Source organism: Microcebus murinus, chromosome 1 (assembly GCF_040939455.1).
Source record: "Microcebus murinus isolate Inina chromosome 1, M.murinus_Inina_mat1.0, whole genome shotgun sequence".
In the NCBI taxonomy this organism is placed as follows: domain Eukaryota; kingdom Metazoa; phylum Chordata; class Mammalia; order Primates; family Cheirogaleidae; genus Microcebus; species Microcebus murinus.
In genome coordinates, this window is record NC_134104.1 from 152,446,109 (window position 1) to 152,471,063 (window position 24,955).

The window sequence follows — 24,955 nt, forward strand, 5'->3', positions numbered from 1 at the left end:
TTTTTCTTTTTTTAGTTGTCCAGCTAATTTCTTTCTATGTTTTTAATAGAGACAGGGTCTTCCTCTTGCTCAGGCTGGTCTCAAACTCCTGAGCTCAAACGATCCTCCCGCCTCGGCCTCCCAGAGTGCTAGGATTACAGGCGTGAGCCACAGCGCCCGGCCCAAAGAGTTATTTTAAATGCTGGATTTGTCCAGCATGAAACTGGAGGTGAAACAAAAAAATAAAAAAATAAAAATAAATAGATAAATGCTGGAGGGAAAACAACAGAATGAAGCATCTTTAAAGACTGTGCCACCCTGGGAGGGCCGCAGGGTCCCAGCCGCTAGACCCGGGAGGGACCCAAGTGGATCCCACCGCGGTAGCCAGGACTACTCCGAGTTTCGTGGGGGAAGAGACAGGAGAACCCGGTTCAGAGCGGGCGGTCGGCTCCTCCCCGTCCTCTGGAAGGCTCTCCAGAGGCCAGCGCGCCCATTTGGCCCAGGCCGACGCCTGAGCTCAGCGGAGCAGCAGCCATCAGCCACAGCGAGGCAGGAGCGGCATGCGCTGCAGATAGAGAAACATATCCACTCACCTTCCAGTGATCCCCGGAAAGCTCAAACACGAACCTACTGCTCCGCTTGCCGCTGTCCTTGGAAAGCAAACTCTGCCTCGTGAGAGCGTTCTTTTCGATCTTTTCCAGAAGCCGCACACTGGTGTCTATGAAGCCGTTCTTGCAGTACTCGGCCTGGGGGATGCCCTTCCTCCGGCACTCGGCCACGAAGTTCCACTCCTCCTTTATCCTGAACCGGCAGCAGAGGCCACAGTTACTCTCCCGGGGACTGGCCATCACCTGCCTGGAGAAGCCAGCCAGGTCCCTCCTCCTACTACTACTGCAGCTGATCTCCCTGCACCCCTGCTTAAGCACCCCCTCTCCTTCCGCTTAGGGACGCGGAGGTGGGGGCAGGTAGGGGAAACCCTCCCTAAACCCTTCTGTGAATTGTTAGTATCTTTGACTAGAAAAGTAGAGGAGGTGAGTTAGAATTTCTGGCCAAAAGTTCTACCAAAATTATCTATGCATTTAATTACAATCCCTTTTGAAGTATATTGTACCAACTTGAGCTTTTAAAAAGTGCAGGGCCCCAGGAATTTGCTGATCTTTCAAGTGCCTTTGAATAGAAACAGAGAGGAGCCCCAGTTTATAAATCACCTGACTTAGGAATGTCACCCATCAGCCACCTTCGGAAATTTCACACCTTTAAATGGACCAAGGTCCAGCACCAGCCACTGGAGCTGGCTCAGGACTCAGCCTCCCACAACCCCTCAGTACCCTTTGTCACTAATTTCCTGACCTATCCTGTTATAGCTTTTCACACTTGCGGCTTATCCTCCCAGCTTGACCCTAAGCTCCATGATGACCATGGCATGTCTGGCTGCCCCGAGATGCCCATAGAGCTGTTAGAACAGCACTGTGCACCTGGCGGGCTTTTCTCCATTTAAGGATTTGTTTTCCCTTTGAGGCCTTTCACATATTCTATGGTACGAAACCAAGATTCTTTGGATTTTTCTTCAAAACCATCAACACAGATGTTATCTGCCTCAAAATAAGGTAGCCCACATTTGATAAGGACTTCAATGCATTCCACACGCTGGGAGGCATTCCAGACCCTACTCAGCAAGTTGGAACTGGGTGGCAGCAGGATCCAGGGGTCCTGGAGGCTATTTTTAGAATCAGGCCGTACAGGCCAACCTGCTGTCTAGATGGCCTAAGGCAGAACAAATGCTAGATAAGTGTGAATTAAACCCCGTGGTCCAGGGTCAGTCCTGGAATGGAAACCCCTAGCTGTTACCTGAAGGAAGGGTGGACCAGGTCTCAGTCAGGCAGTGGGGCTCAGGCCAGCTGGCCAGGGGGTGCCAGTGGCTGAGGAGGGATTTGAAAGTTTTTTGCATCTGAGATAAGAAAAGTCTTTTTTTTTTTTTTTTTTTTTTTTGAGACAGAGTCTCGCTTTGTTGCCTGGGCTAGATTGAGTACCATGGCATCAGCCTAGCTCATGGCAACCTCAAACTCCTGGGCTTAAGCAATCCTCCTGCCTCAGCCTCCCGAGTAGCTGGAACTACAGGCATGCCCACCATGCCCAGATAATTTTTTCTATATATATCAGTTGGCCAATTACTTTCTTTCTATTTATAGTAGAGACGGGGTCTCGCTGTTGCTCAGGCTGGTTTAGAACTCGTGACCTGGAGCAATCCGCCGGCCTGGGCCTCCCAGAGTGCTAGGATTACAGGCGTGAGCCACCACACCCGACCACAAGAAAAGTTTTGAGGACTGAGCAGACGGCTCCTGTTCCAGGAAGCTCAGGAGGTTCCATCAGCTGCAAACACTTCCTTAAGCCACCCCACCCCAGGGCTTGGGTCCCCACGCAGCAAGCTTACTCTAGGTCAAGTAACCCCAGATGGCAGGAGTCAGGAGGAAGCTGAGGCAGGGCTGAGAGCCACTTTGGGCTCCTGGGGCTCTGGGTCCTTCTGTGATTATGTGAGTATCAGTCTCTCAGATCCATTGCCATGGGGATTGTCAGGTTTGACTGTTTTAATTCTTAAATTCAAGATTCATATCATATTGGATAATCTCAGATTAGTGCCAAGTGAAAAGATGTTTCAACTATCTGTGATTATAGCATTATGTACAGGAAAGAGATTGGTGAACTTGGGAAAGTTGCATGGGTCCTAACTTCCTCATCTGTAAATTAAGAACCACCTAGAACCACCGTTATACAAAAGAGTAGCAGCTTAATATCAAGCATGATCAGAATAGACATTCATTCAATCCAAAATCTCATAAAAGTGGAGAACCAAGAATATGAATATATTGACACTGTACACAATTTGTTTTTAACTTAAAGCATACAAATACACCACCAATCGCCAATTTGACATAGGGACTTCCTTTGAGAATGGGTCTTCCAATCAAAATTGCATTGCACCTTTCTTGTAAAAGCAACACCATAATGCATGATCCAAGAGTTCCAGTTTTGGATCTTTCCAAAGGAATAAAAATAAAAATAAAATTAATGGACACATGCAAGCCACCTGAATGTACAACTTTGCTAGCTTGTCATTCTTTTATCAGCCTTATACAGTGCTAACCCAATCGTAAGGCTGTCATAAATGTGTTTATCATAAATGTCGTTTTTCCAAAGCACTCAATTTGGTTTTCATAACTCTCTTTTACTCATATTTCATGAGTTTATATGTTAGTCAAATCACATCATTTTAATCCGAGTAAAAATGACACCAACACAATGACTCTTATCTGGAAATCAGTGCAATGGGCGAGGGCTGAAATCCGTGGCAGAGGGTAGCCCCAGCTGCCTGGGCTGCCACCAGACGGCTGACGCGGGTGTGACATGCATCAGGCAGCCTAGTGAGTTCAGGGGAAACCAGCTGAGCACTTTTCTGCAGTGTTTAGTGTAGAGGAATTTATTGTGTCATCGCTGTCTTCCCTGTGCCTAGCACGGTGCCTGGATTGTGTGTAGGTCCCTGTAATTATGGGTATTGCTGTTACAGGAATCCAGTGTCTATCTTGGGCAACAGTGCCGAGTTCTGAAGTCCAAAGAGGAAAATGTCACGGACAGTGAGAAATCTCGGAAGAAAAGCATCCTCGCCCACAACACCACTGTTGCCTGCCCAAAGCCCGGCTCACTAAACCAGCCACAGGACCAGGGACAGGAGGCACGTACTTTTCCAGCGCACTCTTCTCGAGCCTTTCTTCCTCCTTCTTCTGCCGAGCTTTGTGCTTCCTGACACGAGTTTCCCACAAGGCTCTGATGACAGAAATGTCAAACACGACCACTTTATGTCCCATTTTGGGAGCATGGAATTACCTGTTTAAAAAATACATATATGTCAGCTTCAGAGACATACAACAGAGAACAGTTTTAACGTGCACTTTGAACTGAAACGTGAATGCGTCACCTGGCTTAAGGAATGACATTCTGCCTTGCTACTTCCAGGACTGCGGTTTGCTACTGATCTCAGGGTCTGATAGTGCTCTGTGTCAGGCAGTCTTAGTTCAACACTCACCCTGGGGTCGTCCCTGGAACACCAGGCCTGTCTCCCCATCCCTCAGCTGAACTCTGGGTCCCCAAAGTCCCTGGGCATCCCCCAGGGTCCACAAACCATTGAATTCACCAGTGTGTGCAACTAATCTTCCTGTAGGCTGTAACAGACTCACGGTTAGACGAATTAATCACAGCGCACACACACACACACACACACACACACGTGTGTACACACCCACATTCTCTTTCCTTCTCTCTCAAGTAGAATCGAACTTCTTAGTTGTATTTAAACCTCAATAAAAACAAAATCTGACATAGACAGCATCGTGATTACTTTTCTACTTAATTGAGAATGATCAAGAAAAGTCCCCTTTCATTCCATACAATTTCTTCTAAATATATTTGAGTGTTCTTTCTTTCCTTTAAGTACATGAGGACATGAGGAACAATACCAGGATTTCCTTCAGTGACTCATCAGCTCGATATTTTCCCCTCGGGGAAGGCTTGTCCATCCTCCTCCCAACATCTTCCCTCTGTGAAGCCGACACACAACTCACTCCTCTGCTTCGGGTCGTCTGTGTGACCTCCAGCCCTGCCCTCCGCTCCCCACCTTTCCCACCCTCTATCTGAGGCTAGGAGCCAGCTACCGTGAAGCAATAAAACCAAACACCATCACACTGAGCCCACTCAGCGCCTGCCCACCTAGGACTGACCACACTTCCTGGGGACATGTCCTCTGAGTTTCCTGCAGCACGAGTCCTCACAAGCTTTTTACTCGATTATCCAAGTACGGAGAAAGTCAGACTCAGATCCATGTTGGCCATCGAACCTTAGTGGGACTTCAGAGTCTCTACTCTCTATTTCACCAAAAGAAACCTGCGAGGCCCAGAAAAATTGTATGCCTGCATCCTTGGCACCTAGCACAGTGCCTGGCACATGGCATAAATAAATATTGATTGAATAAATATTTGTTGAATAAATGAGTGAATGAATCAATGAGTAAATAAAAGATTTGCATCCAGGCCGGGCGCTGTGGCTCACGCCTGTAATCCTAGCTCTTGGGAGGCCGAGGCGGGCGGATTGCTCAAGGTCAGGAGTTCAAAACCAGCCTGAGCAAGAGCGAGACCCCGTCTCTACTATAAATAGAAAGAAATCAATTGGCCAACTGATATATATATAAAAAATTAGCCGGGCATGGTGGCACATGCCTGTAGTCCCAGCTACCAGGGAGGCTGAGGCAGAAGGATCGCTCGAGCCCAGGAGTTTGAGGTTGCTGTGAGCTAGGCTGACGCCACGGCACTCACTCTAGCCTGGGCAACAAAGCGAGACTCTGTCTCAAAAAAAAAAAAAAAAAAAAAAAAGATTTGCATCCAGATTATTTCACTCTCAGGCCACTAAATGATCTTTTCCACTCTTCTTTTTATTTTCCTACTTTATGTTTACTATTTAAGTGATTATTTGTCTACTGCAAAAAAAAAAAAAAAAAGGAAAAAAAAACATCATCAGGACATGAAAGTTCATTTCGATTTCATTCCACTAAGCTTATGTCCCTTATCTAAGTAAAATAATTTTCTAGATACTGCTTTGAACTTTATTGTTTTAAACTTCCCCTACCAGAAGCATCAAAATCTGGCTAAATCCATTTCCTGATTTGGACAAACACACAGAGTGTCAGTTAGTAAATAGTAGGGATGGTGAATGTATGTTTTTTCTCCAGTTTCAGACACTTCTAAATAGCAGTCGGTAGGGATATGAAACCAAATATTTAATTTTTGGACTCAAGTGTGTGTGTGCTCTCTATAAATGGCTTGCCAATACAAATGGGAGAACTGGCTTATGTTTGCACAGCTGAACATTCGAAGCCCATAATTTTAGTCTGAAGCGCTAATAATGCTGACACCAATTTATTCCCTTCTCTCCTTTAATTTCTGTCTGGGGCTGCCTTTTGTCTCTTAAAACTCCTTTGCCTAAAGAAGATTTTTGACAAAGGTGCAAATGGTACACAAGGTTAGTGTAGACACTTGTTTTCAATTCTCTTGGGTAAATACAGAGCAGTAGAATTGCTGGGTTATGCGATAATTCTATGCTTAACCTCTTTAGGAACTGCTAGGCTATTTCCAAAGCAGCTGCATCATTTTACATTCCTCCCACCAGAGTACGAGGGTTCCAGTTTCTCCTCTACAGCACTTGTTATTACCTTTTTTATTGTAGCCATCCTAGTGGATATGAAGTGGTTTATCATTGTTTTGATTTGCATTTCCTGATGGCTAATGATGATGAGCATCGTTACTATGCTTATTGGACATTTATATATCTTCTTTGGAGAAATATCTCTTCAGATCCTTTGTTCATTTTTAATTGGGTTTATTTATCTCCTTATTTATTGTTGAATTATAACAGTACTTTATATATTCTAGATACAGCTCTCTTACCAGATATATGATTCGCAAAAAATTTCTTTCATTTTGTGAGTTGTCTTTTCTCTTCCTTGATTCTATCCTTCTAATTTTAATCTAAATATATGCTTATACTTAATGTGAAATTTTATTTTATTTTATTTTTTGAGACAGAGTCTCACTCTGTTGCTCACAGAAACCTCCAACTCCTGGGCTCAAGCAATCCCTCTGCCTCAACCTCCCAAGTAGCTGAGACTACAGGCATGTGCCACCATGCCCGGCTAATTTTTTCTATATATTTTCAGTTGGCCAATTAATTCCTTTCTATTTTTAGTAGAGATGGGGTCTCGCTCTTGCTCAGGCTGGCCTCAAACTCCTGACCTTGAGTGATCCGCCCGCCTCGGCCTCCCAGAGTGCTAGGATTACAGGCATGAGCCACCGTGCCCAGCCTTAATGTGAAATTTTGTAGACAGAATATTCTTGGATCATTTATTTAACCCATTCTATCTCTGTATTTTAACTGGTGTGGTAAGGCCATTTATATTTAATATAATTACTCACATGTTTGGATTTAGGTTTGCCATTTTATTGTTTTCCATTTGATCCTTCTTTTGTTTTCCTCTTTTACACTTTAGTGTCTTCTTTTCTCTGAACATTTTTTAGTATTCCATTTTATTTTCTCTAGTATGTGTTTTACTATGTCTCTTTGGATCGTTATTTTTTGTTGTTTGTTGTTGTTGTTATGGTTGCCCTAGGAATTACAAGATACATACTTACCTTTCCATGGTCTACTTAGAAACAATATTTCACCACTTCTGGCAAAATGTAGAAACGTTACCACTATATAGATCCCCCTGTGCTTCCAACTTTATGTTGTAGTTGTCTTATATATCGTTTCAGTCAATGTTATGTTTTGGCTTCCAATCATCAAACTTATTTTAAAGAATTCATGAGGAGAAAACTAGCCCATTGTGTTTAGCCTGATATTTACCATATCTGTTGCTTTTCCTTCTTTCCTACTGTTCATGTTTCTCTCTGGTATCATTTACCTTCTGTCTTAAAAAATTTTCCTTAACAATTATTTTAGAGGAAGTGTGTTGACAAATTCTATTTTCCTTTATCTGAGGATGTCTTTTTCTTACCTCCATTCCTGAAGATGATTTTTGCTGGATATAAAATTCTGAGTCGACCATTTTTTTTTTCAGCACTTACAAATGTTGTGCCACTTTCTTCTGGCATCTGTGGTTTCTGATGAGAAATCTGCAGTGACTTGAACCGTATTCTCCTTCGGGGGAATGCATCATTTCCCCCTTGCTGCTTTCGAGATGATTTTCTTTATCTTTCTTTCTTCAGGTTAATTATGATGTGTCTGGGTATTTATTTCTCTGGGTTTATCCTGTTTTGGATTCACTCAGGTTGCTTAACAGTTGGCTTATATCTTTTGCCAAATTTGGGAATTTTTCAGCCATTATCTCCTCACATTTTTTTCTGCACTATACTTTTTCTCGCCTCCTTCTGGAACTCTGATGACACAAATATTTTTGACCTTTCTGTACTGTCCCATAGATTCTTGAGGGCCTCTTCATTTTTTACAAATTTTTTCTTCTGTTTTTCAGGTTGGTAATATCCAGGAATCTACCTTCAAGTTTCCTAACTCTTCCTTATGCCATCTCCATTATGTTTACAAGCCTATCCAGTGAGTATTTTATTTCAAATATTGTTTATTTTATTTCTAAAATTTCCCTCTGGTTCTTTATAGCTTCTATTTCTTTGCCGATACTTTCTACTTTTCCATTCACATCCCAGGGCTGAGTGAGAGTACCCAAGAAAGGACAATTTGGAATGGGTTCAGACTTCATTTCAGAAGTTGTGGTTGAGCCCACCAGAGAACAGGTAAGTCCTCTGGCTTGGTTAGGCTGCTTTGGAGTTCCTGGACAACCAATAGATCGCTCCCCAGAATGCAGGTTGGGGAACAGCTGATAGGCAACTGCTGGCAGGGGCGTGTAGTGGAAGTCCAGGTGCTAGACTTGCAAGTATGTGGACCACACAGGGACTTGCAGAAGGAGTGGCATCTTGGAGTGTGACCCTCAGGACCACAGACAACTGTGTACAGGTCACGTGGAGGCTTGCAGAGAGAGACTGAATGCAGGCAGGGGCAGGAGGTCTTCAGAGTACATGGGCTGTACAAGGGCTCTGTTTTCTGGGTCAAGAGAGGGAGCTGTAGAAAGGTTTTTGCCAGGCTAAGTCTGGAATGTGGCAAAGGGACTGTATTCTGCACCTATACAGCCGGGGCAGGTTCCAATAGATGTTCTCATACACACACTGCTGATCCCCAGCCCACAACAGAAACGTCAGGAAGCCTCTTACTACCTTGTCTCTCCAGTGCCCTCTCCTAGGAAAGCTTAACATCAGTGTGCACTTTAAAGGATGAATAATTAAAAGAATTCCATTGCATATCACAGAATACACATATTGGATGGTGCATTCAGAACTGCGAGGCAGTACGTTGACAGCTGACACCGTAGTTAATCAGATTGGTTAAGTTCAGACTTTAGATTCCAACCTGCCGCCTTATGAGGGTTGTGATTCCCACATCAGTTCAGTTTTCAGTCTTTGTGGTGCTATGCACCTGTGTTCCACGTGCGACACCCACTCGTGTGGGACAACAGGGGTGGCCTGTCCTGGCAGTGTTAAGTTCTAACAGTCATCGGCATGCTGGTCCGAGTCAGACCCACGCATGCGCAGCTCAGGGAGTTCCTAAACAAACTCATGGCGTTGTTTTCCTGAGCTCCTCTCTCTCTGTGCTCTCCCTACTGCTTCCAGATTCCTGGGCTCTCTTTTCAGTCCTCTGGCCAGAAACCTGGGCCTGTAGCTACCCTGCTCTGCCATGCACTTCCTGCAACTGCACCTGCATTCGGGGCCAAGCAGCAGGAGTACTGTGAGATGGAAGAAAGCAATTTTGGGGGACTACAGCTCCTCTGGTCAGACAGGAAGGTTCCCTGCACATTCTCACTTAGATGTGGAATTTTAGAAAGTTGAACTCATAGAAGTAGAGAATAGAAAGTGGCAGGGCAAGGAGGGGATGAGGAGTTGTTGGTCAAAGGGTACAAAGTTTCCAGTAGACAGGAGGGATAAGTTTTGAGATCTATAAACATCAGGGTGACTATAGTCAATAATAATGTGTTGCATATTTCAAAAGAACTGAGAGAGTAAATTTTGAATGTCTCACCATAAAAATGATAAGTAAATGAGGTGATGGATATGTTAGTTGACTTGATTTAATTATTTCACATTGTATACATATATCACATTGCACCCCATAAATGTGATGACAGTTATGATGTGTCAATTAAAAAATAATAATAATAAATAAAAATAAAGTAATTATTAATTTTAATTTAATTTAATTTTTTTAATTAAAAAGAAAGGAAATTTCCCTTCTCTCCAAGTTTTAGGTGTCTGACCTCTCCCCACCACCACCACCATCACTGTTACTGTCACAATGTTCTGAGGCTGGAGTATGAGAAAACAGAGAAAAGAAAAAGAGAAAAAAAGAAAAACAGGGATTTACCCCATTCCCTGAGCATTAGGAGCCCCACTTCCTACTCCTGGAGCAAAACTGGAAGGCTTCTCCCAGAGCGCCCTCTGTAGGAGCCCTTGTGCCCAGTTCTGGGTTTCAAGCCGCCTTGTGTCCTGGCTTGCGAATCACACAGGGGAAAAATGGGCAACACTACCGGTTGTGTGACACTGAATTCTGGTGTCCTTTCCTTATCCTCTTGCTTACTTTTCCATGTTCATATCACTGCTCCATGTAGTCTGCGCAGGTTTTATAGCGGGAGAGACAGGGTGGCATGTGCTATGCCACCCAATCCAGCACCAGAAATCTCTGTGTTTAATTTTTCTTTTACCACTTTTCCTACTCTGTTATTTTCACCTCAGGAGCACCTAACCTGCAACGCTCTTAAGGCTTTGGCTTTTGACATAAAAGCCTCCATAAAGAAATGCCTAACATCAGCCTGAAAACATAAGATCAAAGGCCATAGCCAACAATGGAGAAAGATTAAAAAGAAAGATTGTCAGCATAATTTCTCGGAGGAAATCTCTGCAAGTAACCCAACTCTACACATGAAAGTGAACCAAAAAGCCAAAGTAAAGTTAAATGCATTTGAGCGGTGTAGACAGCCCGGCCAGCCAGAGTGACTGAAGCTAGAAGAACTGCTAGCTAACCACAGGGCGTATGTATGCTCTCTAGACCAGCCAAACACAACTCAGATTCCTTCATTTCCTCGTTGAGGTTCTTTCACTGAGGTTCTTTCATTTCCTGAGGCCAGTCAGCCCTTGAGAAGTAACCAGATCTATATGTTAACTGCCCCTGCATTAAAAAATATCATTGCTTATTAAATTCTATGCATTAATTTAGAGAAATGCAATTCAAGTTTCTATCTTAGGGAATGGCCTCTTCTTGACTGATGCCTTTGTGCTCTAAATATTGGATCATGTCAACAAAGATGACTTAATCATCTTTGATAAATCCCAGCAATATATGAAATTTAATTACCAAAGGCCTTGATCTATTTCTTAATAGTTACACACCATTACTACTCTCAGTATTTTTGTAGGAAAGAGGGTATCCTGTGTCTGTCATCTAACCACATTCACCATTTTCCCTGTGTTGTACAAAGCAGAGAAGGAAGTTCTGTTCTAAAACCTCCTTTGAATTAAGGGGGTTCGAATGTGCCAGGATGAAATCTTGCCCTGTAAGATGAAATTCTGCTTGCAAACATGAGTAATGAAAACTGGAGACTCTAAACACAGTAGGTGATGACCACGTCCACTAGAGACGTATTAACACATGTAACGTCCAGAGGTGCTAGGAAGCTAAGAAATACAAGCTCCCAAGAGCCAGGTCCTCCTGGCATCCTGTGCGGAAAAGGGCTGAGTCCAGAGGCATCTCTAGACAGCTGGACAAGTTTGAACTGAACTCAGGAGGTAGTAGCTCCATGGGTGGGTGCTTAGGAAAAGAGGTTTTTCAATGAGAGCCCAAGAATCAGTCCGGGGCAGGTAGAGACCCTCTAACCAGGGCTGGGGCCACACTGGGGAGCAGAGAAGAGGCAGATTTCAGGGACAGACACAGGTACCAGCCCCTCAGCAGCTTAGGACAGAGAAAGACACCTGGCAAATTGTTTACAAAGTTAATCTCTTCTCTATAGAATGAACTCCAGTCAACACAATCTTTCACGCAATACAGAAAATGTAATATCTTAAGAACTAACTTTCTCCAGGACTATAGACATGTCCCCATAATATACTACACCAAAACAGAAAAGGGAAAGATTAATCTATAGGACCCAGTGTGGGAAACCCTCAATACAAATGAAGCAATAGCATCTTAGAGGAAAATTTACAACCAAGTAGACTCTTCCCAGGCAGTGCAAAGCTTCAGCCTGGGCCCTCACTGAATCTGACAGCAAAGAGTCATGGTTCCAAGGTGGCATCTAGTTCCAGTTCCCTGCTGCGGATCTGGGTTTGTGTGGTTGTAGCAGAATTGTGAGAACAAGCCTCTCTAGACTTGAGCTACGCTGTCCACAGTCACAGAGCATCTTCCAGAGAAGAAAACACCCGGGACCATGAGACAGAGAAGGAAAACAACGGCATTTCTTGCTGGAAAGGAAAGGACCCTGGGCACAGAGTGTGGTCAAGCACATTTCTCTCCAGTCCAGGGACTGCCAGGGACTTAGTGTTGCAGCTACTGCGTCAAAATGTCAATCATCTCAGACTCTCAAAAGTTAGGTTCACAATGGAAAGGAAAATACCATCTAGACAAATCTTTTGCATCAGTGCAGGAGTCAGCAAATGTTTTTGGACAAGAGCGACTAGCCCAAGAGGGAAGAAGCCGACAGGCCTGGTGAGCAGAGGGGTGGGATTGGGGATGGCAGGGGAAGCCTGCTGTAGTCAGTTTCACCCTCTGCCCCAGTGACACCCAGATAGATGCCTGTGTGTCCTTCTCTCCTCCCTGCATCTCAAGCAGGCTGGCAGGGGGCAAGGTGATCTGCTAAGTCACCATCTCCTGAGCTAAGATTCCAATGCTTGGTGTCTGGCAACTGCCAACAATGGAGACTCCAACATGTAGATGGCAACCAGTGTGGGCCTTGGCCTACAGCAAGATACAGCTGGCCAGGTAGCCAGACACTAAGAGTAGAAATAGAAGGGGACACCCCAGCCTGGTCCCCAGCTGTCCCAGCAGTGCCCAGGTGCCATACAAAACAGGTGCCAGGCCTTTGCAGTATAGTTTGCTGATCCTAGCTTTAGCAGACAATAAAACATAAAATATTTTGCTTTGGTGGATATGATGGGTTAAACTGTACCCACAAAGTCTTTCACATTCTTCCTTTTAAAAAGGGGGAGCTTAATCCCTCTCCCCTTGAGGTGGGCTGGACTTAGTGACTCACTCGTAATGGATACAGTGTGATGAAAGTGATGGTGTGTGACTTCCCAGACTAGGTCCTAGAAGATCCTGCTCCCTCTCTTCCTTGGATCACTCCCTCTGGGGGAAGTCAGCCACCGTGTCACACGGATGCTCAAGCAGCACCTGAGAAGCTTCCTGAGGAGAGGAACTAAGGCCTCCTGCCATAGCCACGTGCGTAGGCTGTCTTACAAGCAGACCCTCAAGCCCCAGTCAAGCCTTCAGGTAAGTGCAGCCCCAGCCAACATCCTGGCTGCAACTTCATGAGACCCCCTCGGCCAGAAACACTCAGCGACACGCTGCCTCAGATTTCTGGCTCTCAGAAACTGTGAGATAGTACATGTATGTTATTTTAAGCTGAAATGTTTAGACGTGATTTGTTATACAGCAATAAATAACTAAGACAGTGGACAGTAAAATACGAGGCACTTATGAAAATCAGTCTTAACTTAAGGTGACATCTGGGTCTATATCCAGCCACTTCTGTGACATAAACACTTGGATGTCTTGCACATGTCTCAAAGAAACAGAATGACCCCCAAACTTATTCCTTTAGAATCTATCCTTCCCCAGGCCTGCCTAATGCCCCATGTCATGAATGTCTACATCATTAACTGCAGGTCACTCCTTTTGCTTTCTGTTCCCTCGCTCTGCCCACCCGCCATGCAGACTTGCGTGTACACACACACACACACACGCACACACTCATCCACCCATCCACTTACCTATCACCTAGGTCTTCAAGGACATGCATTTCTCACCACCAGTGTCACATCTTGCCTCGGTTGTGCAAAAGTCTCCTGACTAGTCTCCTGGCTTCCCGCTTACCCATGTCCAATACACTTTCCACTCGATAGTGACAGTCATTTCCCAACAAAAACTAGATCAAGCTGCCCCAGGGCTCAAATCCTCCTGAGACTTCTCTTTGGAATGAGAGTGAGATCCCAGCTCTCCACGGGGACAGGGAGCCCCTGGCATGATCTGTCCTCAGCACCCCCCGCCCCCGCCTCACCCCTACTGCTCCCCTCCTCAGTCCACCCTGCACTTCTCTCCCCTCAGAGCTCGGCACACGCTGCCCCCGGGGCCTGGACCACTCTTCCCATTGCCATGGCCTCCTCCCCACACGCCCTGAACTCAGCTGACATGTCTTCTCCTCAGTCTGGCCTTCCAGCCCCCTCCTCTAAAGACCCTCCCGTGATATTCTCTGTCCATCCATGGCTCATTCACATTACAGCACTTAATGCAACTTAAATAGGTGATTGTGCAATTACTAATATATTTCATATGTCCATGGATGGAGCCTCGGTTTACTGATAGGAGCAGCTACCGGGAAGTCCCCAGAAGGCTGGCACCCATCAACTCAGCCACCTGACACAGAGCAGGCCACGCGGTGGCAGATGTAGTCTCTGTCACCTCGCACGAGCCCCTGCACAGAGAGCTGTGCCACAGACATCGAACGAGGAGGCCTTGAGTCCTGCAAGGGCTACAGATGCCAGGCTCCTGCTCCGGAACCTCAATACAGAGACCATGTGTGCTGCGCCATTTTACTTGGTGTGTATTTCTGTTTTTCAATTCCTAGGAATCCTAAATAACTGACATTTGTGGGCAGCCAAACGCAGAAAAACTGAGGTCTTGTCCATGCCTCCAAATTCCCAGTCCCCAGGGGAGAACATCCGCATAAAGGGATGTATCTCAGTGCAGCATGTTGATTGGGAGCCAAGAGGAAGGACGCCGGGAGGGGCGAGGGGCGAGGGAGAGTCCCACAGAGACAGCGAGGAAGGGTTTGGCTGGTTAACTTCTGTGCCCGCCTCCCCAATCCGGTTATATCAGAATCACTTTACAAAAGGATCCACTCTCCCGAGCCAGAGGACATGACTGGAAAAACATGTCCCCTGGCACCAGAGCACTGGTCTCCACTCAGAAGTCATATGGGGGAGGGGGGGCTTTCTGGTGACCTAGTCCTCTCCCTTCTTGTCAAGTGACAGACCGGGATGGGAGGCGGGAGGTGCAGAGTGGGTGCGGGGCAAACCTCTCAGTATCCTGAAGCATCTGGAGGAGTCTGGGAGGAGGGGCTCCCTCTGGAGGTGGGGAGGGGTGAGGGGAGGGAGAGGAGATAGTGCCAGGGGTCACCTGAACCTGGGGAGAGAGCCTGGGTCTCTCCTCCCCTCCTGCCCCTTGGGGACCCCGGGACCCCTCTTTCCCTCGAGCTTTCCAATTCCAGGCCACAACACACTTCCAAGTGTGTCCTCGCTGTGAAGACCCACATCAGCAGCCTTGCCAGATTCAAGAGAACTGTAACCAACCGAATTTCCCGAGCCACCAAGTGCAACGGGGGCAATAATATGGCAGCCAAGGAACTTAGGTGACTCAAATTCCATTCTATCTTCACCTAAGGCCACTGCCTGGACCCCAAAGTTGGAACACAGAGTGAGCTTTCCAATAGAAACTGTGGGGTAAGGGCCAGGCACAGTGGCTCACGCCTGTAATCCTAGCACTTTGGGAGGCTGAGGAAGGAGGATTTACTTGAGGTCAAGAGTTTGAGACCGGCCTGAGTAAAAGTGAGACCCTTCGTAGAGAGCTGTGCCACAGCCATCTGTTTAATCTACAAAAAGAAAATTTTACTGGGACTGGTGGCGCATGCCTGTAGTCCCAGCGACTTAAGAGTTTGAGGCAGGAGGATCACTTTAGCCCAGGAGTTTGAGGCTGCAGTGGGCTGTGATGACACCACTGCACTCTTGCCCAGGTGACATAGAAAGACCCTATCTCAAAATAAAAAGAGAAGCAGTGGGGTAAGTATGGGCCACCTATTCAAGTAAAGTTAGTACAGTCAGCCAAATCATTTATGCCACATGAGCAGTTTCCCTGGAGACACCTGATTATTTTGATGGAAATTTGTTAAGCTGGAAAATCCAGCCCAGGAGAGAGAAGGTCCAGATAGGATTAAAAGGACCTCCCCAGAGCCAGACTGCTGGGCTGGAGCCCTGCCTATGGGCTTACTGGCCGCATGGCCCTGAGAACCGGCCTAACCTCTCTGAGCCCCAGTGTTCTCCCGTGGACACGAGGACAGCAGCACCAAGCTCGCCCGGCTGGTACGAGGGTTACATGTGAGCATTTGTGCCAAGTGCTTAGACAGTACCTGGCACCTAGTAAGGCTCAAAAATGGTCAATTATTTAAAGGGAAAAAGAAAAGAAATTAAGACAGGGTCATTGTCACCAAATAAAAACGAGAGGTACTTGAGCACCTGAGGGGTTTTCTCCACCCTGCACGGTTCGCAGAGGTTCTTTGGAAGAATAATGGTGAACCCCTTCCCATTCCTGAGTTCTGGGGGGGCTTGGTCCAGCAGAAGAGCCAGCGCTGAGCCGCTGAAAGCCAGACAATCTCTGGGTCTCCAATCACTTTCCATCCTGGACCCCACTCCACCCGCCTCATCCCACCCCACGCCACGCCACGGGCCCTGAGACGCTTTCCCCCGCGCAGGGTCAGGCGTCACTCATACCTTCCAGGGCGCCAGAGGATACAAACAAAGTTGATTTATCTCCCGGGACAGCGCTTTGGACCAGATCGCTTTGCGCTCAGCCGTGGCCCAGGGCGGGTCGCAGGACAAGCCCGCTAAGCAGGCTCCGGAGTCACCCGCGTCAATACCTCGTCCTCGGGGCCCCTGTCCCATTAGGGACACTTGCCCCTGGGCTGGGTCGAGGTCACCGCGGCCCCAGGGGAGGACAGAAACTAGCGGAGCGCAAAGGCACAGCCCTCCGCCCGGCGCGCCCCGCAGGTGGCGCGCCCCGCCCCCCCTCCCGGGGTCCCTGCCCCTCCAGGAAGGCCCCCGCCACCACCGCCCTTACCTCCGCGTCCCGGAGTCGCCTAATCCGCTGTTTACACCCGCAGAGCAGCACCGCCGAGCGAGCCGGAAGAGCCCGCGCTGCCCGGAGCCTGCCGTGCCGGTGCGCTAACAGGCTATATTTGTAAGCGGATAACATGATCTGCAGGACATGTGCTGATAAACTGTCTATCTATTCTGTGTGACTCAGCCCGGCCTGAGACAAAACAGATTTCCCCGGGGAGGGCTTGGCGCAGAGCGGACCGCGGCGGCCAGCGTGAGCCCTGGGCCAGGCCTCGCTGCACCCGCTCGCTCTGCGCGCGCTGCGCCCGCTCACTTGCAAATCCTCAGGCGTGGACTAAAACACGGCCAGAGCAGGGACCGGCTCCGTGCTCTTAGCGCTCTAAGCTCGGAACCAAAGAAGCAGGATTACAACGCCACATGACCAAGGGAATGTAAGTTTTTCCCATGTTGGAAGCAATGGGCGTGGAAGGTCTCAATTTCATCCTTATATTTCTTTCTTTTCAATTTCCTAAAATGTATGCGAGTTTAAGCTCTCTCTAGAGAGTTAACTAATTGGGCAAATATGTTTTGCTGATAGCCAACGCGGTGAAATGTGACAATAACCAGTAATCAAGCCCCTGGCTGTGCCCAGGAGGCCTCACAGCCCCTTCCTGCCCTTTAATGGCACCGTCTCCTCACATACTTCAGCCCTAAAACTGAGAAATACCTTTTGTCTGATATATACAAATAATGTTAATTACAAAAATTACTTTAAAAGGACTACTTTCTATGTGGAACATTTTCTATTTGTTGACATTTATAATTATTTAAATGTATATACTAAGTTGTTAATAAAGCACAATAAATCTTTGTGACTGTATTAAATCATACCTCTAAAGCACTGGATGTGCTTTTTATTTTTTATTTTTTTGAGACAGAGTCTCGTTTTGTTGCCCAGTCTAGAGTACCTAGCTCACAGCAACCTCAAACTCCTGGGCTCAAGCAATCCCCCTGCCTCAGCCTCCCATGTAGCTGGGACTACAGGCATGCGCCACCATGCCCGGCTAATTTTTTCTATATATATTAGTTGGCCAATTAATTTCTTTCTATTTATAGTAGAGACAGGGTCTTGCTCTTGCTCAGGCTGGTTTCGAACTCCTGACCTTAAGCAATCCGCCCGCCTCAGCCTCCCAGAGTGATAGGATTACAGGCTTTTTTATTACTTAAGATAGATCTTTAAAATTATTTTTCTTTTTGGATAAATAATGTAAGTTACCTACTTATTAGACAGTGTTTAGTTTGCTTTTTGTTTTGTTTTGTTTTTTCCTGGCATTCTGAACCAAAAGAAAATAACTTGAAAAAGCAGTTTCAATTTAGATAATACTTAAATATTATTTCAATTTATGAGCGAACTAAATACTCAAAAACTTAATCATATTTAAATGGGGTGGAAAATGCCATAAATGCATTCAAAATGCAATGGGACATCTTTATGATGCTAGTGTCAGAGGAGCGGGCCATTGCAGAGCCCAGGCCAGACTAGAATGTGCACCCAAATAAGGTGAGAAACTTCACAAATAAAAATACTGGACACAATTAGATTTAAATTTCAGATAAGCAACAAAAAAGTTTTTAATATAAGTATGTCTCAAAATACTACAAGGGACTTACTTATACTAAAAGCTTATTTGTTGTTTATCTGAAATTTAAATCTAACTGGATGTCCTGTATTTTATCTGGTAACCCTACACCTGGATCACCCAGGATCTTACTAAAATGCAGAGTGTGTCTTGCAGGAAACCAGAGACAGGCTGAGAGTCTGTACCTCTACCCATCACACAGTGAGTGGTAAGGGCCCGGAAGTAGCACAGTTTGGTACGGGGCTACCCAAGACTGGCTCCTCACCAGCATGGCTTGGAGGGCCCCTCTCCCCCTAGGAGGCTGTCACTCAGTAAGCCTGGGGTGCAGTTCAGGGTCAGTTTTTCAGCATGCTCCACAGTTGCTTCCGATTCATAGTCAAGGATGCGAACCAGGAAGTGTTTTAAAATATAAAATGTACTCATCATGTTCATGTAAGGAATTGTTACTATCATATTAAAATCACTGTGCAGAGATTTCTGTGTCTCTGGGCTGGATGTATCCAGAAAGACCTCCCAGTTTCTCTGCAGCCAGGGGGCAGCAGGCAGGACCGTGCCCTGTGGTCTTCCCTTCCCAGGGCTACCGCACAGCCGGAATCAGCCCAGCTCATACACAGCCTCATTATCACCAACCTCAGCTGGTGTCCAAGAGCTCAAGACTTTTTATTCAACTCAGCTCCAGCTGGGCTCGGAGCCTCTACTGAAATGCGGTGCAAAGACCCTGCTCCAGCTTCTCCGCAGGGATGTGTACATGTTTGTTCCACATACACGCTCAGCCAGACATCCGTGGGGGGACCAAATGCTTTCCTCCCAGCCACTCTGAGTCTAGTGCTCCTGTCAGAATGTGAGTCACAGGCACAGTGAAGCATTCTTCCAAGAAAATCCTGGTCTCACCAACCCCTCACCATCTCGTTCATTTTATGACATATTTATAGAAGAATGAAAAACTCGAAAGTTTATAAACGTTGCATTCCAGTTCAATGATCATTACTAAATGCCCCCCCGCCCCTGCTGTGGGAGCAGGTGGCCAGGGCTCCTGGCTCACTACTCCACATTTGCAGCCTAAAAACCCGGCGCACAGCACCCTGGGCTGAGGAAGGCCGCACTGGCCCTCGTGGGTCACATGCCACACTCCTGAACAGCAGAGCTACAGTGTCTAGCACAGCAGCCACAGCCACGTGGAGTTACTAGCACTCGAAACGTGGCTAGTCCAAACTGAGATGAACTGTAAGTACGAAATACACACCTATTTCAAAGACTTACTATTTTTTTTTAAATAAAATATCTCATTTATTTTTTATTTTAACAAAGCAATTAAATGATAATATTTGGGATATATTGGGTTAAATAAAATATATTGTTAAAGTTATTTCACCTGTTTCTCTGTACTTTGTTAATGTGGCTCCTAGAGAATTGAAACTTACTCACCGGGCTGGCATGCCATTTCAGGTGGGCCGCACTGCCCCGGTCAGAGAATCTAGGCTTGGACAAGCGCAGTGGGAAATTCTCAGACAGGGGCTCAACGACTGGCCACAGGGAGCAGTAAGAATCCTGATTGAGGGCAGAACGCTGTGCCCTCCTCTCCAAGATTCATATTTGCTTAGTTTTTCCCTAGGAGGATTCAGACTTCTCCAAAAATATAATTGTAGTCAACTGGAAGAGGCCAGAACTCAGAACTGAGCCGGTTCCACCCCTGTGAGCAAAGGTCACCTGCACTCTTGAAGCTACACACATCCACCTGGTGCAGGGGCAGCCTTGACATAGTGCTGACCATCGCCCCCTGGAGGATGGCTTTGCCAACGCAATGGATCTATTGGGACCCCCAGGGACGGTTTGATGATTGCCACTCAGCCAAACTAATTATCAAGAACACCAATCCTAAAACTCCTATTGGAGACTCTTCAGGTTATAGTGGTGGAATCATGGTTGGAAAGCTATTTTGGTTTAATTTTATCTTTTTTTTTTCCTTCAAATTTTGGCATGACTATTATAGGGTTAAAATGAAACACACACAGAGCCAATAAATAAAAAAATTAAAAATGATACTCAGAAGAAATAGCTAAAATTTTTTAGTGCCTACTTTATGCCTGGCACAGTTCCAAGTGCATAATAACATTATATCAAAACTCGGAAAATATCAGAAACAAGTAGAAGGAGATAAAATATGTTGCTCTCCTTACACAGCAGACTGTCTCCAGAACTTTCTACGTGTTATCTAATGCCAGAAACAACACTGAAAGGGAGATGTTACTCAAGTCATTGTACTGTGCAGGAAATGAGGCCCAAGGGGTTAAGTTCCTTGCCCAAGGATTACCTGCCCTCAGGTGGACACCGTCACTGGCCCCAGGCCTCTGGGGCACAAAGCCAGCGATCTTTCTGGGATTACGTGCCGCATCCAGAAGCCTGGGTATAAAAGAATTCTAAGTCAAACTACATCCAAAACTCTAAATCGGACTTTCCATGCCCTACCATGGTCCCCAGTAAGTGCATCCAAATTAGCTTGTCTCATACATGGTGAACACTCTTGAACAAGTTGCCCAGAATTTGGCATATCAACAATGGCTTAGAGTACATACTTAGGATTTGTCTTTCTTTCCTTCTTTGTTGGGGGAAGGGGGTATTCTTGTTGTATTCCCAGGCTCAGGATTGGGGAAACAAGTTGTTTTCCTGTGCCCTTTCTCAAAGACCTTGCCCTCGCCCCACCTCCATTTTAGAAAATAAGACTGAGACTTAACGTTTCTGTCTGTCACCAGTGTGGCTGGTGGAGTAAGATTTAGCCAAAAGAAAACCAGCACAGGCAGACGCCACACTAGTGGTTGGGGAAGCCAAGATTTCTGGAAAACCAGGTTTCTGGACCTCTTAGTCCAGGGGGAAAAGGGATAGAGGGAAGAGTTGGTGAAAGACAAAAAAAACAAGCAGTTTACAATACAGTGTTGACAAGGTAAACTCTGGGGCAGTGGATACCAGGATGCGGTTCTCAGCACAGCTAGGATCCAGGGTAGAGAGAATGGTGTCAGCAAAGACTTCCCAAAGCAAATGACATTTGGCCTGAGTCTCAAAGAAGGCAGTTCAAGTGGCTTCTGAAGAACTACCGGCCAGGTCATAGAAGATGAAATACAAACACCCAATAGACACAAGGAACAATGCAAATCCAAACAACAATGACACACTATTTTTCACATACCATATTAGCAAAAATTAAGATGCTTATTGCAATACATACATAATGAGTGAGCCTTGCACCATCTGGGGGATGGTCACGCTGGAAACTCAGACTTGTGGGGGGAGGGGGGAAGGGCATATTTTGAAACCTTAAAATTTGTACCCCCATAATATGCTGAAAGAAAAAAAAAAACAAAAAGAAAAGAAAAAAAGATGCTTATTGCAGCCAGAGTGATAAGTACATGGGAAATGAGCTCTCAACATTGGAGGAGGGGAAGAGGCTGGCAGCCTTCTTGGAAAATAATAACCCTTTAACCAAGCAATTCCAGTGCTAGAATTTTACCAGATGACTATGCTCTTAAGCGTTGACCAAGACATATGAACAAGGAAGTGCATCACAAAATGTAGAAACATGTCGTGTCCATTCATTGATAAAATTTATGACGTCTCTATAAGAAGAAATATAATATAGCTCCTACACAAGGAAAACATTTCGGCTCTTTTCCGTTTCTCTTACACCACTTCTATAACAATACAGCTCTAAAATAACTCATTTGAGCACACCTTTCCCACTGACGGTGCAGATTTTTGCATGCAGGAATCTGTCCTTTTAAACCCCACACAGAGATCAATGGCAAATACAATAGGTTTCCAGTTGCTATTTGTTAAGTCTGCCAGTGAGCGCAGAAAGCCATTAACTTGTTAATGAACTAGGCAGGGCTTGCCGGGTGGATAACACTTCAGCAGGAGTGTTACCCAGGTATTATCAGCAGTTGCCGGGTGCTCAGCTTGATGGGCTTAGAGAAACCTCACCGTTCCTCGGCTGGAGGGTACGTATATGCACATAATTCCTCAGCTCTGTCTCTGCTCTCTTCTGTCTTCTCGCCTGCTCCAACTTTCTAAGGACTAAGACAGAGGTAAGACAAAAGGTGTCCCCAGGAGCCCTATGATACAGGAGGCTTTTACCTTGAAACACTGGCATTGTGCTACAGAAATGGCTGTTCTTTTCAACTCTTTAGTTGGAATTTAATTCTACATATTCTCAACCATTGAAACAAGGTTGAATTGGCTTTTTAAGACTAAAATCGATCTCATTCTCCAAGTTTGTTTTCTTTCTTGGACTTTAGACAGACACTGGGAGTCTGTCCTTTGATTGCAATGTTTTTGGTTCCCATTATTCTTACTTAGTTGGCTGGTTTTGAGTCAAAAATTTATTTGTGTGATTTTTAGCACAATTCTGTCTCACTTGCTCCAGTTTTTAATATACAACAGCTCTAGGGCAATACTGGAATATCGGAGACCAAGACCATTGTTTTTCACTTTCAGCTATTAATGTCCTTCATAAGGGAGGAGGGGAAGGGCTGCTTGTGATTGGGGAACCCCCATTCCTCGGTGCTCCCCGGCCCTAGCCCTGACCCTTTGGCACAGCGCTCGCTGGCCAGTTTCAGCAGAGATGGAGCAGAGGTGTCTATTGGCTGTCCTGTCCGGGGGTAGCCATTCAATTCCCCTATCTGGGGGCAGCAGCAACATCTTGCAATCACAATTATAATCATTAATTACTCTTCTTCCTCCCCAACCTCACAGTGAGGTCCTCCTCACCACTGTTTCCCCAGGGCCCAGCCCTGGTCTACAAGCAACCTAGCAGTAGACTCACTCAATACTGTTAAATGAATAGCCTTCCTCAGCCCAACCGTTCTCCTTCTCCCCTCCCCGTCACACAACTTGCCCAGGCTCTGTCTACCCCGGGCCCCCTTTGCTTTCTCTGCTCTCTGTACCCGTGGGGAATGGGGATTTTCCTTTTTTTTTTTTTTTTGCGTGTCATCCTTGCGCAGGGGCCATGCTAATCTTCTCTGTACCGTTCCAATTTCAGCATATGTGCTGCCGAAGCGAGCACAGGGAATGGGGATCTTTTCAGTGGGTTCTGGTCCTCGGCTGAGAGGGCATTTTGTGTGGCAGAAAGGCTGGCACCCTTGGGTTCCAGGCTGAACTCAGTCCAGCCACGCCAACGTCACCAGACTGGGGATCTCAGTCCCTTTCCCTGAAAATGTAGGGTTCCTAGTTCAAGCTCTAAAAGTTCCAAAACAGCCCCTTTAGATAAGGAAGTGGCAGTGCAGGGCTGTGTGTCCTTCTGCCAGTTCTGCCACGGGCCGGCCCAGTCTCCAAGAAAAAGACATTTAAATCCCCAAATGGAACTAGGTGCCTCCTCCATAAGGTGAGACTAATAATGTTGACGCTACTTACCTACTTAGCACAATGGACAGGGCAGTCCCTGCTGCTCGAGGGGTTATGGGGTTAGCCTTCTCCTCTGCCAAGCCCTCCCCCACTCCCACCTCCTAGAGCTGCAGACCAAGTTCCTCACTCTCCCGGGGATCTCGGCTTGAGACTTGAAGCGTTTAAACTGAAAAAGCCACCCAAGGAGGAGTTGAAGAGCAGCAGGAATTAGTCAGTTGCTGTTGAGCTGAAAATGTCGCTGCGTCCCAACATTGATTGCAGAAGGCCCAATTCCCCCAATAAAGATAATTGTAAGTTTCACGCTCCCAAGATCTGGTGTAGATGTGAACAAAGGCTCTTCTCAGTAATGCCTGTGAATCCCGGGCAATCCCACAGGTAGGCACTGATGCTGGAATGGCCTCAGTTGCTACTCATTCTTTTTCTGCTCAGCCTAAATCCAATCAGCAGAAAGGGATGTAAACGGACTGCATAAAACTGCATAAAAGCCTCGCATTTGTGTGCCTGGCCAATTAAATAAAAGCCGGGCTTTCCTTTAGAAATTGGAATTAAATAAGGTTTAGAAACTGCTGGTGACTTTGCACGTATTTAGTACCAAATTAAATAACCCGGAGGGCTGAGATGGTAGAAGGCTCCCGCCTGCGGACGCGCCTCTAAATCTGTAAAGTCCGGGCCACCAAGTAAACACTTTCTCGGTTCCATGTGACACGCTGGATCTGGGGCAACTCCCGGTGTCGTGGGGCCGCGCGGCGTGGGGATGGAAGAGGACGCTCCGTGGGCGCTGGGAGACAGAAAAGCCAGGGCACGACCGTGGCAAGGCTGACATGGCCTGCCATGCTTCTAGAACTCTGTCCTGGAGCAGGCCTGGCAGCCCGACCGCAGAGCCCCAGCGGCCGGCCGGCCCTCCCGTCGCCCCACCTGCGCCCGCGCCGCGCGCTCCGGCCTCCGCTCGCAGTTGAGGTCGCCTGCAACCTGCACGTCTCTGCGGACCCCCCTGACCCTGAACTTCTCGGTTGCAAGCTTCCTTCCTAGTCGTACCCCTGGCACACCTAGCTCCTCACCGCCGGAGGGCGCGCCTTCCTTGGCCACCTGAGGCTCCCCGGGGCGGAGGACCCGTCTTTGGAAAAACAAAGACGGAAGCAATTTTCTAGAAATAAAACTTGGCAATAAAATACCCCATGTCTTGAGAGAACGATACACGTTGTTCAGGTT

At 46.5% G+C, this 24,955-nt stretch overlaps 1 protein-coding gene, 1 non-coding gene and 1 pseudogene across 3 annotated transcripts in view; 1 reads left to right on the forward strand and 2 right to left on the reverse strand.

Annotated features, from left to right (window-relative positions):
- LRRC2 (leucine rich repeat containing 2) overlaps window positions 1–16,922 on the reverse strand; it is a 42,050-nt gene extending 25,128 nt beyond the window's left edge. Inside the window, exons 1-3 of one of the 2 annotated variants that reach the window (XM_012771039.3) lie at window positions 16,738–16,922; window positions 3,715–3,858; window positions 573–780 (exon numbers count right to left, since the gene is read on the reverse strand). In XM_012771039.3, the coding sequence (XP_012626493.1) occupies window positions 573–780; window positions 3,715–3,839 (333 nt within the window). In that variant the 5' untranslated portion in view covers window positions 3,840–3,858; window positions 16,738–16,922. Of the gene's footprint in view, window positions 1–572; window positions 781–3,714; window positions 3,859–16,391; window positions 16,588–16,737 lie in introns of those variants that run through there. The other variant, XM_012771040.3, reaches the window with a different exon arrangement.
- LOC142870592 (uncharacterized) lies at window positions 8,274–16,845 on the forward strand (annotated as a pseudogene).
- Window positions 16,923–23,301: 6,379 nt separating the features above from the next.
- Window positions 23,302–23,408, reverse strand: LOC142874925 (U6 spliceosomal RNA). The gene has a single exon (XR_012922509.1). It is a non-coding gene; the product is annotated as a U6 spliceosomal RNA (small nuclear RNA).
- Window positions 23,409–24,955: the final 1,547 nt, after the last annotated feature.